The sequence below is a fragment of the Esox lucius genome, chromosome 3 (assembly GCF_011004845.1).
Source record: "Esox lucius isolate fEsoLuc1 chromosome 3, fEsoLuc1.pri, whole genome shotgun sequence".
Classification (NCBI taxonomy): Eukaryota; Metazoa; Chordata; class Actinopteri; order Esociformes; family Esocidae; genus Esox; species Esox lucius.
This window is the reverse complement of record NC_047571.1, coordinates 26087405-26107405: the sequence shown is the minus strand read 5'-3', so window position 1 is coordinate 26107405 and position 20001 is coordinate 26087405. Positions and strand designations below refer to the sequence as shown.

The 20001-nt window shown below is 39.1% G+C and overlaps 1 protein-coding gene across 1 annotated transcript; it reads left to right on the top strand.

The window, feature by feature from the left end:
• The first annotated feature begins 813 nt into the window (after nucleotides 1–813).
• Nucleotides 814–19176, top strand: LOC105023651 (mucin-2). Its single transcript, XM_034291340.1, has 16 exons — nucleotides 814–889; nucleotides 2059–2166; nucleotides 2328–2384; nucleotides 2919–2999; nucleotides 3525–3611; nucleotides 4395–4478; nucleotides 4681–4764; nucleotides 4958–5014; nucleotides 5283–5363; nucleotides 5675–5764; nucleotides 7124–7434; nucleotides 8181–8874; nucleotides 8930–9712; nucleotides 14009–14183; nucleotides 15801–15883; nucleotides 19032–19176. Exons 2-16 carry the CDS (start codon nucleotides 2076–2078, stop codon nucleotides 19073–19075), a joined length of 2802 nt encoding a protein of 933 aa, XP_034147231.1. The 5' UTR covers nucleotides 814–889; nucleotides 2059–2075; the 3' UTR covers nucleotides 19076–19176.
• Nucleotides 19177–20001: the final 825 nt, after the last annotated feature.

The following is a 20001-nucleotide window of genomic DNA, read 5'->3' as shown; positions in this document are numbered from 1 at the left end:
TTCCATTTTAGGTTAATTCATTTATTACTTCAGAAAATGTTAACAAACCTACACTAGTGGCCTTCAGAGCTGTGTGCCATTGTTCATCATTTCACTTGTCATTTCTATTCTGAACTAGACCACTTTTAATATTTAGATTTAATGATATAATATGCAAATTACATTCTTACAATTTTTTTTCATGTTTCCTTTTGTCCTTTCAATTGCACCAGTTATTAATAAAGTAACATGAAAATGAGACAGTCTGTATTATTTTTTTATTGAGTTCTATCAAGCAATACATTGTATTGTGTTACTACATGACATCAAATTAGATTTAATCAGGGATTTTTGCCAATGGTAAACAAAAACAAGCCAATATGTCAGAGTGAAAAACAGAATCTATAAACTGCTCATTAAGTTGTTAGCTTGCTGCAGGAGAGTTGCTTTTTCCCATGAGAAGTCTTTCCCAGGCCCTCGCCCCATGTCCCAGAACCCCCTGGGGCTAATGTCCACCCTCTGCCAACTACAGCTGTGTGCCCGATGAATCGGAGTGCCAGCGCAACCGGAGTGTCCACCGTTCCAGTGCCATTAAAGACTCCCATTCAAACTCCTCTTCCCTCTGTTGCCACTGGGTCTCGTATAACACGCTAGCAGTTTATTACCGCTATTTACAGGGTCACAGTCGGGAGGCCAATAGGAATGGGCTTACCACTCTCACTATGTCGGCCTATCCCCAGCGTCCAGCGCCCACCCAGGTGCCCAGTCTGTGCCTGCCAAACCAGAGCTCGGTGAGGTGCCGGATTAGACTGCTGCCAGGCTTTGCTATCCTGTGGAGGGGGGAAGAAAGTCTTGCCAGTTGGATGTTGTTGGGTGAATTGTGTGGCTAATTCAGGCTAAGGATTTAGAGGTACGGTATGCTTTGTTTGTTTTTGAGGGAGACTGTGAATGATGCATTCAGGATAATGGGTAGCACATTACTGTATAATTACTGCTCATAATGATGTATTCAAAGGTTTGGTAAGTAGGATATTATTTATTAATCATTATTACATACCAAAAGTGTTTACCAACCATTAGTTAAGCAGGCCTGTTAGAGTGTGGGCTACTCATACAGAAATATAATATGTTTGTTATTAATTTGTGTGGCTAAAGTAGTTTTCCCCAAATATCTGAACATGCCACTGGAAGGAATTCCATAAGTAACTGAATGTTGCAAAAGAAGGTATAGCATAACACTGGTTAAACAATGAAGACGCAACCCCTGGATAGATGCAAAACATTTATTCACAAATCAGACAGTTTTTTGAGGTATGATTTGCATGTAGACATTTTTCCAGCATACCTTTAAATGCTTCCAGTGCTTCAGTATTTACTTGTCACAGATTGTTTGTGAGGAAAAGTGACTCATGTATTGGAATGGAGCTGGTTAGTTGATGGACTGGTCTTAATCTCTTTTGGACAGATGCGGCTCACAACACATGCAACTAAAGGATGGACTGAATAGGATAAGGATTAGCAGTATTTGGGTTTTGTCACCAGCCAATCAAATTACACCACATTCGGGTTCCATGTTACCCCAGATTAGAAGGCTTGAACGAGTGACGGCAATCCAAATGTTGGTTTTGGTTGTGAAAAGGCACTGGCTGCCATGCAATGCATTTTATGACCAAAAACGGAATCTTATTTAGTACAGTCTCACACTTACAATGGAATGACTGTTTTTGCAATACATTTTGTTAAACAACCCGTCGGCCTATTGGCTAAGTGTTTCCAATTACATTTTAGGGGGAATTACACATGTCCAGTGTCCAGTGTTTTGTAAGAAATTACTAGACACTAAAAACATTTATAATAAGTTGAAATCTGTCAGGTATTTGGTTCCATATTTAAAAAAGACATATTAAAAAAAATCCTATGACAGATCTTATGAATCATCAGTTCTCAAACATGTTGGGATTGTGAACAGAGGAATAACACACATTTGCATAAGCAATATGTTTTTTGAGGCAGGCCAGTTCCCACTGGGTTGAGATGTCTTATACGAACCTTAAGCAAGTCCTGTGTTGTATTTTTTAGTGGGCTGTTTACATACAATGGCAGGCTTTTGGGCATCGAGAAATCACTCAAGACCTTATCTCAAAATAAGTGTTGCCATTGTTCTTCTCCTAGTCATGTTCCATATAGGTAGGTGATCTACTTATCATATTTTTAATTGTACTCTGATCTTATTAATGTAAATTGACTTCCAACATTGCTTTTGTCACGTTAATCATGTAAGTGATGAATGGCAAGTGAAGATTGTGATGCAATTATCCAATATTACTTTGCATATCATTTACATGCAGCACTAAGACATAGCAACCAGAAGAGGATCTATAAGAGGGATCTTCTAGCATCGACAGGTACCCTGCAATTCCATGAACAAACTTTCATTACTGTATTTTGTGATTTATATAATTAATAAAATTCAAATGGTTGTAGAATGTCAACTGAACTGTGTCCTTGCCGCAGAAATCACAAATGTTCTATCACCTTCCGTCACTGACAGTGACTTGACACGTTTTGAGTACCCACGCACTCTTTTAGATTAATATAAACTGTATTGTCACTGCATTGTCACTGTATTGTCATTGCATTGTTATTTGACTTTTAGAGACATGGGATTGTATTATGATACCATGACTTACAATGAACAGGAAGCTCCACTGAAATGTTTCCCCTCCAAAGCAATTTTATATTTGCTTCTTATATAATCCCTATTGGTAATTCTTTCAATCATTTCTCTTGTTTACAAATGGTTTTGGTCTTACTTTAGAAAAGCAATGAAACAGAAATTAAATGTAATCTGTGAGACGTGTCTGGCATCGCTGTATTAAAATTACATTAGTAAACTGTGTCAATTCACATTAAAAACGTTGTTCTTCCTTTGTTGCCAGAAATCCCAGCGGAGTATTTTGACCCAGCCTCCATAGATCTCACTCCATTGGTCAACAAATTAATTAATTCAACACAATTGGGTAAGCCAACCAATGGAGAGGTGGAGTCGACTCATCATAATCCCCACAGAAAGCGGGCCTAATGTTCTCTCAGTAAAACCCTGGCGACATGTTTTCTTACGGAAACCAGTCTGACACGCTGTGTAATGGAATGATCTTTCTTGTTGCATTTGTACTGTTGGTTGGTTCTAATGCTACGATAAAAAAAAAAAGAATCATGCATGACAACTGTTCCTAGGCATTACCGTCACACCTTAAAACATCCAAAGATTTTAAAATCTCACCTTTTTTGAGGAATCTGTAATTGTAATTCTCTAAATTCTCCTGTTTGTAGGAAACTGACTAGTTCTGACCAATGTTCTGCTTTTTAAACGAACGTGTTTACAGCAGAATCAATGCATCTGACTGTTTGATGCAACACAGGTTGTCTACAACCAAACAAGGAGACTTTTGTGTTCAGTTGCCCTTTTTTAGAATAACACAACATAAGTTGTGAAATCGTGAATTTCACTTTTAATCTTTATCTCTTTGTCTTTCCTGCTCTAGGTTCCCGCCAGCTCTTCTCTCTGTTGAGTGTGACCTCCTCACACAGTTCTCTGGCTCTTCACAAGCTCACTCTTCTGGTCTATAACAGTAAACAACCACATAATTTCAACAACTACTTCAACAACTACTGTAGTAACGCCTATCTCCTTCCCCGCTCGTAGCTCTGATATATCAGTCTGCCCGTTAGATCGACAGCACGTGTTATGGGGTGCAGCCTCCTTGCCAGGCAGATTGAGTTCAGCTTGCCCTTAGATAGACCAAACAGAAGTTCTTAGGTCAAAGCTCCCTCTTGTGGATTCTAACAGTAATTATTTAAAACATAGACTTGCTGTTGGACTTCATGGCAGGCGTTCCCAAATGTTTGGCTTTCTGACTTGCTGTTAGGGTCTACTGGTAATAAAACATACATTCAAAAAAACTTTCATGAAGTCAAACTTTATTTAATGACCCTGAATGACCTTTGACATTGAACTTGTGATTGTTCACAACAGCAGTAGGGACTAATTTCACAGAGATTTCAAAAAGATTCAGAACCTTTTGGGATACAAACATATCAAATCGCTTTTTCTTCTTCTCAATTTTCTGATATCCAGTTTGTGATTAATGGCAGAAACTCCCAGCAGACTTGGGACAGTCAGTGTTGCGATATGTGATATGCACAAACTAGCATTCTCATCTGTGCAAGATGCTTCATATAAACTGTAGTACTTCTATACTACTTGAATATGCATTAAATACAAGAGTTAATATTTTTAGGACTGTTGGTAATGACATGCAGGTCCAGTAATAAGTTAAAACATATTTGCCTATCGATACACCCAACTGTACTTTAATGGTACATTTTTTCTTTCTCATCACTTTGTTCGGTAGTTTCCAATTTCAGAAATATTGCAGTCAACATGTTTCCACGGAGGTATTGCTACTGTGTCACCAATGAGACAAATGACTTAACAGGTGAGTCACATGACGACTGCAAATGTTGGCCAAGGGTATAATTCTGACCTATGGTCAGGGCTTTCAGCACATTCAGAATGGTTAGAATGGTTCTGTGTAAAGACAATCAAATGTACAGAGTGTTCAGTCAGCCTGTACATCTCAACTTTGGCGAGGTTTTCCAGCCTAAACGTGTCCTTGGCATTATTTTCCCTCCCGTTAGACTTTACTGCTGTATTGTTGGATGTTATGGGAAATTCCACAAGCTATCTACAAGAGCTGTTCAAATCCAGCTCGATACTGTCAGGTATGGACAAAAGTGATGAGTGAAGATATCCCGAGCACCTTTATTATTTAATTTTCAGTGAAACCCTGTATATGATTCAGATTGACAGTCCTGCATAAACCAATGTATTATAGTGTATTAATGTCACTCAGCCATCATTTCCACCTACAATACAGTACTAATGTTTTAATGCCATACTGTTTATTTATTTCAGTTAGCCAGAAGAACAATTCCGATTGCATATACATTTGTGTAATGGCGGGAAAGTCAGGTAAAGATTATAGATATTTGAGCATACTTGTTAGATGTTCTGTGGTAAATCAACATTACCTTCCTTCATTGTTTTGGGGGCACTTAATTAACTAGAAATCAATGACCTACAGTTAAACCCACTAAAAAGGACTACATATTCAGATTTTATTTAAAACACTTTTTTTATTGCAGTCAATAGTTTGGATAATTCATTGGGCTATACATTTTTGTATGATTTTGTAAATGTATTGTTCAAATATTTGTACAGATTTGTGTCTCTTTTTCAGATAAAGACCTGTCTCAACTCTGGGAAGTTGACTCCATCACGCCCTTGTTCAATCAGACCATTACAGAAAGCTCACATAACGGTATTTTTTTCCAAAACACACAAACAGATGGACAAAAGCCCACAGGCATGCAGCCATCCACCTACGCACCAATGCACTCACAAACACACACATACAAAGACTTTATCTAAACGAACTGGATGTTATCTCCATGTTGGTTGACAATGAATTCTCCACATAATGGAAAAGCAATTATGCAAGAGAAAATAACATATCTATTGCTCTCTCCTGCCCCCTATTCTCTTTCAAATAGTTAATAAGACCATAACTATCTTGTCTGATAAATATATATGTATATTTGAGATATGTCAAATTGTATTTTTCTCCATTAGAATGGCACCAACAGCAGCCCAATGGCAGCCAGATATCTCCATCTGGGCTAAATTCAGTACTAACCAGTAGAGTCCACTCCACTTCACATGGTGAGATGCATAACCCTTTATTCCTTTATCATGATATTACTGGGAATTGTCATGATTTATTGTTAAATATTTGTACCACAGAATACAGTAAAAGCCAGTTACTAATAAGCAGTTCATGTCACCTTTCAGCCAGTGATTTAAAAACATCACAGCAAAGCATTTATAATAGATTAGAAAACAGCGAATACCTGGGATCCTTAGTTTCTCCGTACACATTTTAACTCACAAATAATTACATTTAATAATTAATTAATACATTTTGACTTAACATATGAATAATAAGCAATACAAATAACCTATGAAAGCCTAATAAGCTTAGGTCAACTATCAGACCCGATCAGAAGCTTACAAATAAGCTTGTTTCACTCTAGCGTTGTAAATTCTTTAACTTAAAACATGGTTCAAAACTATCCTTTTAACATTATAGATGGTCAGGCCTCTTGACTTGGTGATAGAAGACAAAAGGACCCGGAAAGCTACAACTTTACTCTGGGCTTTTTAACAGGTTCAGAGAGAAAGAAACAAAAATGGAAGGTTCTGGGATATACTTAAACATTTAAAGGTATGGATCCATAGTGTCATAAAAATAATATAGACAGAAAGGATTAAAATGTTCTCAATTTCAAATACTCTGGTGACTGGTGACAACCAATTTGTTTATCTACATGTCTAAATGTTTTACAGCAATATAAGACGTGTATAACATCCAGGATGTCTAAGGGCTGCATGGTTTAGAGTGACACCACACATGCCTATAACCAGTTAGACTTACACATTTCAGAGTGACATTATGACATTAAGACATTATGATCTGTATTATAACTCCACTTGAGCACAGCAAACAAAAACCTGTCATTTCAATACATTTTCTTTCAATTATTTATTTTGGTGTGACCCTGAATAACTGCAACAAATATAATGGATGTTGTTGTGGGTCACAGAGACTAAAATAAAAAACATACATATTAAACTAACAACATTTATGATCTTAAAAACCAATAATAACTAATTTTACAATTGTTTGTGAATTGGTTTGTAAATACAATAATTCAGTTACAGTATAAATGTTATATTTAAGGATGAAAATACAATGATTATACAATTTTATAGTAAATCCGGTTAGCCACAAATATACAAGTTATAAACACACATTAATTGCTGAAATAGTGTTTTTAAACAATATAGAAAGCTTTATAAATCTAGGAACAATTCTTGATTACTGATGAATAAAATGTTTAATAATCCATTATGAATGCTTAATCGTGTGTAGTTATTATACAGGACTGCTTGATCCCTCTCTTAAGCTCTGGAAATGCAGTTTGCACGCCAATGATTGACAGCACATCTATGTTTCACTAGTATCGTCCACAGCCTCACAAAGGAGATCTACAGCTCCACCGACTGGAACCAATAAAACCAGAACCACATCCCAACTGACCACAAGAACATCTCCACCAACTACAACCAATACAAGCAGAGCTACATCTCCTCCGATTACAGCCCCAACAACAACTACAGCCCTTCTGACCAAAACAAAAGCACAACCAATTGTGACCACAGTCCAACCAACCCCAGCTACAGCCCAACTGATCACAACTACAGACCCTCCAATAACAGCCCCAATGACAACTGCAGCCAAACCAACCACAACTACAGCCACACCAACCACAACTACAGCCCAACCAACCACAACCACAACCCAACCAACCACAACTACACCCCCACCAACTACAACCACAGCCCAACCAACTACAACCACAGCCCATCCAACCACAACTACAGCCCCACCAACCACAACTACAGACACACCAACCACAACCACAGTCCAACCAGCCATAACGACAGGCCCACCAACAACCACAGCCCAACCAAGCATAACTACAGCCCAACCAATCATAACCATAGCCTCACCAATGACAACTACAGCCCTATCAACCACAACAACAGTCTTGTCGAGTACAACTACAACCAAACCAACCATTACTATGGCCCAACCTATCACAACTAGAACCCTAACAATCACAACTACAGCCCTACCAATTATTGGCACAGTCCAACCAACCACAATCACAGCCCTGATGACTACAACCACATCTCATCAAATCACACGTACAACACTACCAACCACAACTACAGCCCAACCATCCAAAACTACAGCCTTATCAACCACCGCTCAACCAACCACAACAACAGCCCAACCAACCACAACTACAGCCCCACCAATTTTGACCACAGACAAAGCAACCACAATTATAGGCCAACGAACCACAACCATAGATCAAACTACCCCTTCCACAGCCCAACCAACCACAACTACAGCCTTACCAAGCATGACTACATCACTAACATTCACGACTAAAGCTCACACAACTACAGCTACAGCCCTACCGTCCATGTTCGCAGCCCAAACAAACAGAACTATACCCCGAACCACCTCAACCACCGGCCTAACAACCACAACAACAATAGCCCTGCCAACTATAACTACAGCCCTACCAACCACTACAGCCCAACCAACCACTACAACCCTTCCAACAACTACAGCCCAACCAACCACTACAACACAACCAACCACTACAGCCCAACCAACCACTACAGCCCTACCAACCACTACAACCCTTCCAACCACTACAACCCTTCCAACAACTACAGCCCAACCAACCACTACAACCCAACCAACCACTACAGCCACTACAGCCCAACCAACCACTACAACCCAACCAACCACTACAGCCACTACAGCCCAACCAACCACTACAGCGCAACCAACCACTACAGCCCAACCAACCACTACAGCCCTTCCAACCCCTACAACCACTACAGCCCAACCAACCACTACAGCCCAGCAAACCACTACAGCCCAACCAACCACTACAGCCCTACCAACCACTACAACCACTACAGCCCAACCAACCACTACAGACCTTCCAACCACTACAACCACTACAGCCCAACCAACCACTACAGCCCTAACAACCACTACAACCACTACAGCCCAACCAACCACTACAGCCCTACCAACCACTACAACCACTACAGCCCAACCAACCACTACAGCCCAGCAAACCACTACAGCCCAACCAACCACTACAGCCCTTCCAACCACTACAGCCCAACCAATCACTACAGCCCAACCAACCACTACAACCCTACCAACCACTACAGCCCAACCAACCACTACAGCCCAACCAACCACTACAGCCCAACCAACCACTACAGCCCTTCCAACCACTACAGCCCAACCAACCACTACAGCCCAGCAAACCACTACAGCCCAACCAACCACTACAGCCCTAACAACCACTGCAGCCCAACCAACCACTACAACCCTACCAACCACAGCTACAGCCCTTTCAACCACTACAGCCCTAACAACCACTGCAGCCCAACCAATCACTACAACCCTACCAACCACAGGTACAGCCCTTTCAACCACAGCCCAACCGACAACTACATCATTATCAATCCTTACTACAGCCCAACCAGTGATGAATATAACCCAACTAGGCACAACCACAGCCCAACCAGTCATGACCTCAGCTCTGTTAACTTCAACTAAAGCAATTACAGTAACAGTGCGACCAACCACAACAGTTGCCCAAATGACCACAACCACACCAGAACTGACCACAGCATCACTGAGACCCACAGCCCATTGGACCACAACTGTGGCTATGCTCACCTCAACCAAATCCCTGCCAACCACAACAAGAGTCAGACTGACCACAACTCACCAGACCACAGTCCCATCAACCATAACTTCAATTCTGACAACCACAGTTCCACCAACTAAAACGCAACCTATTACAACCACACAACAATGGCAAACAGCCCAATCTACTATAACCAAAACAGAATCAACTACAACCACAGGCCTACAGATCTCTATGAATACGACCATAACGTCAAACAATGGGATCAACAAAGTGACCATTACAGAGAAACCAGGTGAGCCACCATTACTACTGCAAAACAAGAGTACACAGTCTTGATAGTCTGTTTCTGTTCTGGTGCCGACTCCTTATGGACTTTTTGTGCCCAATATTGTTTGTTTTCCAATGACATCGACATGTTGACAACAACTAACATGTGCACGCAGCCCATAAAACATTGGAGTAGAATCAGATTTGGGTCAGGAATGGGAAATTAACTTGTAGCATGAATTACTGTACTGTATGTTGTATACTATATAAGAGAGTATAGGAATAACTGTAAACATAGCAAAACATTTATGAATAATCATAGTTACGAATGAGTTTATAGGCCAAATGTCTGCTCTCTTTTCAAAATGAGAAAGATGCTAACACCTGTAACATTATGGTTTATCCAAAAACTTTCTGTCCAAGACAAGGCTTAATCTGTGTCTATGAAAACTGACTAAAATATGTCCTTAGCCTTTTCACAAAAGATTTACGCCTAGTTGGTATAGAGAAAATATGTTTACTTAATACATTAAATTATTCTCTGGACAGCTCAATAATGATCTCAAACTGTTCATAGTTAAGATTCTTTTTCAGGCGTTTTCATCCTGTTCTGGGATGGTGCTATGCCTCTGCTTATGCCTCCCCTAACCTGCCCAAAAAATTGTATACAACGCTAATCATATCACCATGGATAAATGTAATTTTGGCATAGACTATGGGCCTTAATTCGATTCCAGCCTGTGGAAGGACAGGAATGGAATCAGCTGAATGTGGCCAGATAGTAGCCATGGAAACAAAAACATAGTCCCCCACCACAGAGTGCTTTCATGGTCTCGGGCAATAAAAGTGAAGAGAAAATGTAGGCTATATATTTTCTATTTGTCTGTGTTTTATGAGGTCATTAGGATTTTGTGGGTATTGTGAAGAGCACTCTGATGTGTGCATGAGGAACAATGTTGTGATGCGGGGTAGAAAAAGGGTTTAGAGATTTTTGGGTTTAGAGGTTTGGGTTTAGATGACATTCCACAAGGCAAGGTATTTGTGCATGTTTTTTGTTCATTATGAGGAATATATACACAGAATTGATTTTAAAGATGTCAACACATTTAACACAGAACACCAATAAACCTCAAATGTATGTTGATTCTGCTTTGCTGTGGCTGGTGCTTCTAAACATACTGCATAGAACAAGTCCAATCCCAGAGCGAGCACTTTGTATCACTCCCCCTCCCCAAACGTTCATAGAGAACTATTTTGTAAACTGTGATTGTGATCAGTGTAAACATAAGTGCAATTACGTTCGCTGTAAAGAAATCCCCAGTGCTATCAGTTCTTAATGAATCGCTATTATGTTGTTTCTGAATTCTTTGCTATTATGTTGGCCCTTAACCAATGTAATAGCAAAACATTCAGAAGTTACATAATATCAAAACATTTGTTACCTATTTATTAGATATTTGCCACTAATAACATTTACCCTTAATGGTTACAGTTAATTTAGGGTAAAGGCAAGGCATCACAGTACTGATGTTAGAGTTAGGATTAAAATTAGGATTCATTTAGGGTTAACGTTAAGCATCAAAGGTGTTAGCGTTAGGATTAAGGTTAGGGTTAATTCTGGGTTAAGGTAAGGCATCACAGTACTGGTGTTAGGGTTAGGTTACGCATCACAGTACTTACAGTAGGTTAGGATTAGGTTAAGGGGAAGATTGCTCTGATGGTTGCTCTTGCGTGGCGCTGCGTGCCCTCTCCCTCTCCGGCGCTCCACCTTGCCGGAGTACAAACTGCGGGAAGGAGATGATGGCAGTAGCGTACCCCACAGACACCTGCTCCTCATCACCAATTATGTTCTATATTTAAGTTCCTTGTTTGTCACATGCAACCCGAGGGTTATTGTGTTCTGTCCGTGAAAACCGTGTTATTCGTGTTGATATCGTTTGGTTTTTTTCATTTTTGCCTCTCTTTTACGCACGTTACCCTCGCATCACAGATACAAAGACAGAAAAACGCTGTTATCAGCAACAGCATTTCCAAACAAAAGAAATTGTTACCTCTCTCTGGAATTGAAGTAGCAACCATCGGACTGAAAGTCGGTAACACCTGACCACCATCTCCGAATAAAACCATACAACTATAAATACATTCATTATCAGCGCCTTGCGGTGACGGTACGTTCTGACGGTAAACAACACTTCTCATAGGTTGACACTGAACGTAATCGTTAGTCATTAAGGACCAATAGCACCGGGATATATGTTGAAGCTGAACTTAATAGCACTGCTGATAAGTTCATATTGGACGTAGTGACGTTTTCTAGAATAGTTACTTATGCAATTCCTGCAATGATTCGTTTGGTTTTGCGGATCATGTTCTACACATTTCAATATTTTCTATGCACAGAGAATGGTCGGTAGGTGATTGGTTCTTGTTAATAAAGTTTGTATATTAATTTATCAAACATAATTGAAAATCAATCAAAACAGAACTGTAGACAAAGTCTAAAAGAACATTGAAATAATAATCTCTATTAGGTTATTACAGTTCGATTAGACCTTCTGTTCAAGTGACAACTGTGTATTTTGTCTGGCTTTTTGTAATTTTCTAAAGATATTTAGATTACATTTATAAAACGTTGTGTTTGGACAGTAGCAATTTGTATAGTTATATAGCTTATATTTACATTAATGTGCTGACTCGGTAATATTCAATTTTAATGGTAGGCTGCTTGTTGGATTGGAATGCAACCGGCTCAGGCGTAAGATGTCATAATATGGTATACTGAGTACAGTCTTTTGACGGGAGTTAATGTGTCAGTGGTTTTTTCACTTTGATTTAAAGAACTCCTATGTTATATTTTAAAGATATATTTTTTTTCATCCTGATTATTTAATTAAATACTGGTAGAGGGTTTTACTCTCTGAAAAATGCAGTCGTATAGCCTAGGCTGGTCCAGTGACCTAGAACCTGGTCCACGGTTCTCTCCGCAAACAATCTCTCCTTGATCTTTCTGTATTGTTTCCAGCAGCATCAATGACTGCATTTTTTTTTGTAATAAGAATGTAGTGCTACTACTCTACCAAAAAGTGCAACTAAATGGCAAAGGTAACTCCTACAGTTCTTGTTCTGTAGAGAGAAATGGACAGTAGATGGCAACATCTGCTCATTGACTGAGTAATATCCAACCTCTTCACATTGGATATTGTGACCAACAAAATATAATGCAATCATAAAAAATATATAGATTTGTTTTACTCTTTAGAGATATACACTCAACATCAATGTCTTCTTGTCTAGTTTAACTGGGGTGTTATGGGAAGCAGCCATGCTTGTAGGGTCCTTTTGTGAGTGGATGTCGCTTCATATTTATATGGTAATTGGAAACTAGTGCACCTGCTATGTACTGATTATAATCAGATGGAATTAGGTACTCTTCGATTCATGTGAGGGGAATTTAATCCTTCCACAAGTGAGAATGAAAAAGAGCTTCCTATTGAGGGAGCTTCTGAATGGATCAGAGACCATCTAGAGGAAGCGCATGCTTTGAATGTAAATATTGAAGAAGATGCTGATGATAAATAGATCTGGAAATGTATTAACCAGTTATTTTGACAAATATTTTGAATAACTTTCTAGAATTAAAAACGGTAAATACAGTATACGTATATGTGTCGCCCTGTAGGCTAAATGTGAGAATTATTTGTTGTTGCTAAATACCCTTGGTAGGGTAGCGTATGTTATTGTTAAGGCCGTGAAAAGTTGTCGGGAAAAATGGTATTTAACAATTTGAAGAGAAAAAGTTTGCTGATAAACAAGTCATGCATTACACAATAGGAATGCGTTCACCCCGACAGCCCTAGTTATTACATTTGCATGGGAGTAAAGTGAAAAGTCAGAAATCCCAACTGTTTGGCTTTTGTGAATCTGCTACTAGCTGTTGCCTTAGGGGTATAAAAGTCAAAAACGTCTTGTCAAAATCCTTGTTTTTTTTATCGTTAATTCTAATGAGTTCTGCATCTGCCATCTACATGTAGATTTAGACACATCCTCACAATTTATCACCATAGGTTTGTGGTAAAAAAGGAACAAGTTGCCATACGTGACATCGCAGTGGACCTCTAAGCTGGGGGGCTGACGGATTTCTTTTCTTTCCAAGTGTCTTTTTAACATTGTGCGTTTTGCTACGAGAAACATGTGTTGCACACAGCTACTAACAGCTAGGCCTCTGCTGCATATGGGCGGATAATTCATTTTAAAATATATGTCGCCATGCATTGCTAGGTGTTGTTTAATAACTGTGAGAAACCACGCATCTCTTCGGCAGGCTGCCCATGGACACCTGGCTTGACTCAAAGGGATGAGTGGAGTGACAACTCCATCACCAGCAGCACCACAACCACTGTGAGTGCCCAGAAGCTACAGCCCTGCGTGCTTGAGCTCTGCAAGTTCTTCTCCCAGTGCCTCTGCCGCTCCTACAGCCACAAAACTCAAATGAAGAGGTATCCCAGAGTGATCCATTTACGCACACTACAGTTTACTTTACAATTTGATGAAGCGTCCAGTATTCTAGCAATCACGGTTCGAAATAGGTTATTCGTTGTCTCAAGCCGTCCATGGTGAGATGAGCATTACGTTGTCCCCTGCAACTGGACTGCATAGAATCAAAAGGCCACGATGCATTGTTCACAGTAATAGCCCATCAACCTAGTGAATACCTTTGCTGTGCATTACTCATAGCAATGTGCAGCTGCGCCACTGCGATTTGTGATATTTTCCTGGTTGTGGCGCATCAACTGTGTCTCCGAGTCCCGCAAAAGGTCAGTGGAAATAGATGCTACACCATCAGGGCTGGGGGTACAGTAGGGATGGCCAGATAAGGATGCCCTGCCATGTCACCCTCTAGTGGCTCTTTGGGTCGGGTTTGGCGTCTGCAAAACTGAATGTATTTCCTATCTGGAAGAACGCTCCACCTGAAGCACATTAGTTCCAGCTTGAGCTGGGTTGAGCTGTGTAATTTGAAGAAATACTTTTTGGGACTCTATTTTACACACAAGTAGAATACAAAAACCTGTTACCTGTAATCTTATAGCCGACATCTGCTGTTAATGTTGCAAATATTTGTTTTATTCCCCATTTCAACTTTCCCCATTTAAACACTTTCCTGTCCGTCTGTGAATTTGCGTTGTTGTAGTCTCCTCATACACGCATAAGACCCTCGTAGTACCACCCCGCAATGGCTAATACTATTCCGCTCTCAGAGAAGAGAAGGGGGAAGTCATGTTATTGTTCAATTCAGTCACTAAATGTTAGAGGCAAGATTCTATGCAGTGCCCCTTTAAAGATTTTTAGCCAGCATTGGCAGAAGTTAGCTGAAGTTTGTAATGGTGGGCCCCCTCGAGGTGTCTGTTCCCAGACAGCATGTGGTGTCATCATGTTTCATTAAATATCTATTTGTGTTCATGCTCCAGATTTCCTGTTTTTCTCCAGCTTGCCCATCAGGACCGCCTAAATCAACTCAGTAGCATATAACATAGCAGGGAGCCTATGAAATGCAGTGTTTCTTCAAAACACTTTAATAGAAGGTAGAAATCAGGAGGTCACATATACATATTGGAATTCAGACTTCCGAAATTATTGTTTTTGTATGATCTGATTAGCTATGTACATATTATTTTTAAAGTATGTTTCTATGATCACAGCCATTTTTCAATACATTCTGACGGTCCTGAAAATCCAAATCAAATTGTTAAACACTAAATCAAGGCCTTACATACAGTATATTTAAATATTTTCACTGGCTATTACACTTTCAGTTTCAGGAACCATCTAAAATGTTAATTTTTTTTAAGTAGTTTTTTTTGTTGTCATTTCTTTGTCATTTTTCAGACACAATATTGCCATGTAATACTGTACCTCTACCATCTTTTAAATGGGTCTTTTGGTAAGTAAATCAAGCCAATAAACCAAAAGGAAGACCGGAGTAGGGAATTAATAGCTTTCACCGTTTAATTCACCACCATTCCAAAAAAGGACTTTAGTAACCCTAGAGTAAACAATTTTCAAATAATTATTGAAATGGCTGTATGAGGAATATATGTTTCTTTGGTGTCTTACAGGTATTGTGCTGATAGTCATGTGTGGTATGAGAAGCACACCTTCGAGGTTTGTAGACGTGTCAGAAGAGTCTCCTTCTCCAAAAGTAAGTTTGCAATAGCCTGAGAGACACGATCACACAAAACAAGGAAAAATCACTATACAGTCACTTTGTCCACATTTTGTTGTGTTATACCCTAAATGTATTGGTGATCTAAACAAAATACCCCACAGTGATAGAATGATTACACTTTTATTTTATTTGTGCCAATTTATTGAAAAAACTACTTGTGGGCTCCATCATTGTGAAACAGCTCATGTACATAAGTATTCAAATTGAGCTCAGATGCATCCTGTGCCCTTGAGATGTCTGTAGAACTGTACTGGAGTCCACATGTGCCACGTCGCATTATGTTTGAACCACCATAACTCTTCCTAAGTAAGTTTGCAAGAAGGGCCTGGATTCAGGGAGGTGACCAAGAACCCCGCTGCCAATTTAAATTCTCTGCATAGTTGGGAGAACCTGCTAGAAGGACAAACATCTCTGCAGCATTCCATCAACTGGGACTTTATGGTATAGTGGCTAGACAGAAGCCACTCCTGAGGAAAAGACTTATGAAAAAATTCTCTTGTCTGATGAGACCAAAATCAAACCATTAGGCCTGAATGCCAAGCATCCCTTCTGGCACAAATAAGGTACTGCTCCATCCCCTGGCTAATACCATTCCTACAGTGAAGGATAATGGTGGGAGCATGAAGCCTTGGAGATGCTAATTAGTGTCAGGGACTGGGAGACTGGTCAGGATTGACATATGGATGAAGGGATGAAGGTTCTCGAATGAAATCTGTTTCAGAGGGCACCGGACCCCAGACTCCAGTAAAGATTCATCCTTCAGCACATCACCAACCCAAAGCTCACTGTCAAGCCAATGCTGGAGTGTCTTTGAATATCTGTGAGTGGTGAGTGGTCCCGTCAAAGTCTGTGGGAGACCTGAATATCACAGTTCATCACACCTAACAGAGCTTGAAAGGATCTACAGTACAAGGAAGAATGGGAGAAACTGACCAAAGAAGAAAAAGACTCAAAGCAGTAATCACTGCAAAAAGCAATAAATTGGCACAAATGTCTAAAAACGACTGCTTTGCCATTATTAAGTATTATGTGTAGTTTGATGGCATTTTAGTTTGATAATTATAAGTCTATAACACAATTTGTTTTGAAAAAATGTGAAGGGAATCAAATGTACTCTATAGTGTTTATATAGTACCACATTATTTGTTTCATAAAAAAAACCAAAAAACATTTAGAATTTGATGCCAGGAACACATTTCAAAAACGTTGGGACAGGGGCATGTTTACCACTGTGTTGCATCACCTCTTGTTTTAACAATACTCAGTAAGCGCTTTTGAACAGAGGAGACCAATTGCTGTAGTTTTGAAAGCTATTCTTGCTTGATATAGAATTTCAGCTGCTCAACAGTTCAGGGTCTCCTTTGTTTTGTTTTTCCTTTCATACTGTGCCAAATGTTTTCAAAGGATGACAGGTCTGGACTGTAGGCAAGTCAGTTTAGCACCTGGTCCATTTTACTATGGAGCCACGCTGTTGAAATGCCTTCGTCAGACCCCAGGACAGTTTTCCACTTTGTTTCAGTCCATCTTAAATGAGCTCAGGCTCAGAGAAGGCAGCGGCGGTTCTGGATCATCTTTATATCTAGTAGAGTTCTAACTTGCATTTGTGGATGCAGCAACTTATTGTGTTCACAGACCATGGTTTTCAGAAATGTTCCCTGAGCCCATGCAGTGATGTACTGTGTTCACAGACAATGGTTTTCAGAAGTGTTCCTGAGCCCATGCAGTGATCTCTACTACAAAATCCTGTCTACTTTTAATGCAGCGCTGCCTGAAGGCCCAAAGATCACAGCCATCCAATATTGGTTTTCGGCCTTGTCCCTTGCGTACAGAGATTTCTCTGGATCCTCTTAATCTTTTAATTATATAATGTTTAGAAGGATAAAACGTTGTACATCAGAACTTGGTTTTATTTACTTTAACTAAATGCCCAAAGGCAGATCATTGTTTTACTTAAGGCTGAAAAAAGGAGTACTGACTGGTAAGGGAAGGTCCGTTGATTGCACATCTTATGGATCCATCATTTCCAAACCACAGATCCTTTTATAGATTTTAGCAAGATAAAATGTGAAACCATGTTTAATATGGGTCAGATCTGAATGGGGTTTAATGACAAGTGTCAGCACCAGGGATGAAGTGAGCTTAAAGCAAACCTTTCAGGTCTCTGAATTCTATCTTCATATGATCGAGTACTGCAGCACAGCTAATGAATGCAGTCAGAGTGACATAACTAGAACGGTGTCAGAAACTGACCTCATTAAAAATCGGCATCACTCTGTTGATCTCGCCCTGTTGAAACTCACCAACTAATGAGCAAAGTATTCAGTATTGGATGGAATAAAATACAACAAATATTCTGTCCCCTAATGATAGTGCTCTGAGTTGAACTTTCCAAATACCACGTGCAGTCTATGGTCCTCAATGATCTCTTTAAATACATTGCATTAAAAAAAGTAAAAAATGAAGATGATACCCACGCCTGTTTAGGTACAAAGCTGTCGGAGATTTCTTGTGATGGGGTCTCCTTTTAATGGTGCACAAACAAATTTCATTACTCAATACAAAAGCTAAAAAATGTAAAAAAATACACTAACACATAAAAAACATACAGAATCACTAAATCTTGCCTTTGTTAGACATTGGATGTTTGAACAAAGGCTTAGATCTATCTTTTACCCTTGTTTTCAGATAGAGCATATAACCACTCTCATATCCATAGACAAATGACTGAAAGCAATATTATAGCTTTGACCTTGCTTTTCTATAGACTAGAGTTGATTTGCATTTTCTTTGATTAAAAAGATTTGAGTGATTTAAGCTTATTTTGTGTCCCGATTGGCTATGAAAATGAAGAATTTATTCCTTCCCATTTACATTCAATTAATCTATACAGAAGTATACAAAGGCTTGAACTATTTTATAAAAAAATCACAAAGGTTAAGAACAGCAATAGTCCACACCTCAAGACACAAGCTATCAATCATGATCAGAACAAACTTGGTGTTTAAAATATTATAAATATTAAATAAAAGGTGTCTTAAATGTATTGCCCTTGGAAAATGAAACATGGGTTAGCTGTAAACTATAATACCATACTGTCTTTTCCTCTGCTTCCTATCCACAGATTTAAAACAGAGGTGCCTTGCAAGAATGTGCAACAAACTGTGACCAGAGTGGGAGACAAAGAAAACAGTAAAGAACCATTAAACCATGCACAATGTTTTTTTTTCTTTAGAATTCAATAAATTGTTTTTCCCTTTTAAATCATATTTCTCGTTGAATCAGTTAATGAGTATCAGTCTTCTTGTTGTCTCTTGTACTGTACGTCCTATGGTACCTGAAGCAAAATTCCCAGTGGGCAACGAGCAGGTACATTTAAAAAAATGTATTTGTTACACGAAGATGGAAAAAAATACTAAAGCAATCAATACTCAACTTGACAATGATTATCAACCTAATCAACAAGGACGTTTAACCAACATTTATATAAAACACATGCACACCTGGTATCTGTCCCCGAACAACCCAAACTTTTGTTTCAGACTTGCACTATGAAAAATATTTTCATGTCTACAATACAACATCTAAATTGATTCTATCTTGAGGTAAATCATTTGAATTACTTAAAAAGAACTTGGGAAATACTGGACATGGTTTTAGACTGATTTCACATTACTTAACTTTTCAGTTATGTAATTGCCTTTCTATAATCCTTGAGTATATTAGTAGCTATTTTATTAAAGTTTCTTATCAGGTAAAATTTTGCAGAAGCAATCCTATCTTGAGGGGATTCATTTATCTTTTGTCAGTCGCAGTTTAACTTTTTAGGATTAGATACACTCATGGAAGATGACATTAACCTTTTGGGATTTAGTGTTAATTAAGATAATTCTAAGACTTATTCATTAATTGTTAACATTCCTCAAACGATTTTTAATGATCATGCAAAACCACTAAATTATTCTTCTGAGGCCCAGAGGAGGCAGCCATTGTTCGGCATGTTAATTGTAGTTTTTTTTCTTTTAGTTGTAAACAACCAGCATCTCTATCTCATGGCCACAGGGACTGTGTCCAGCAGCTGTTCCATACAATGC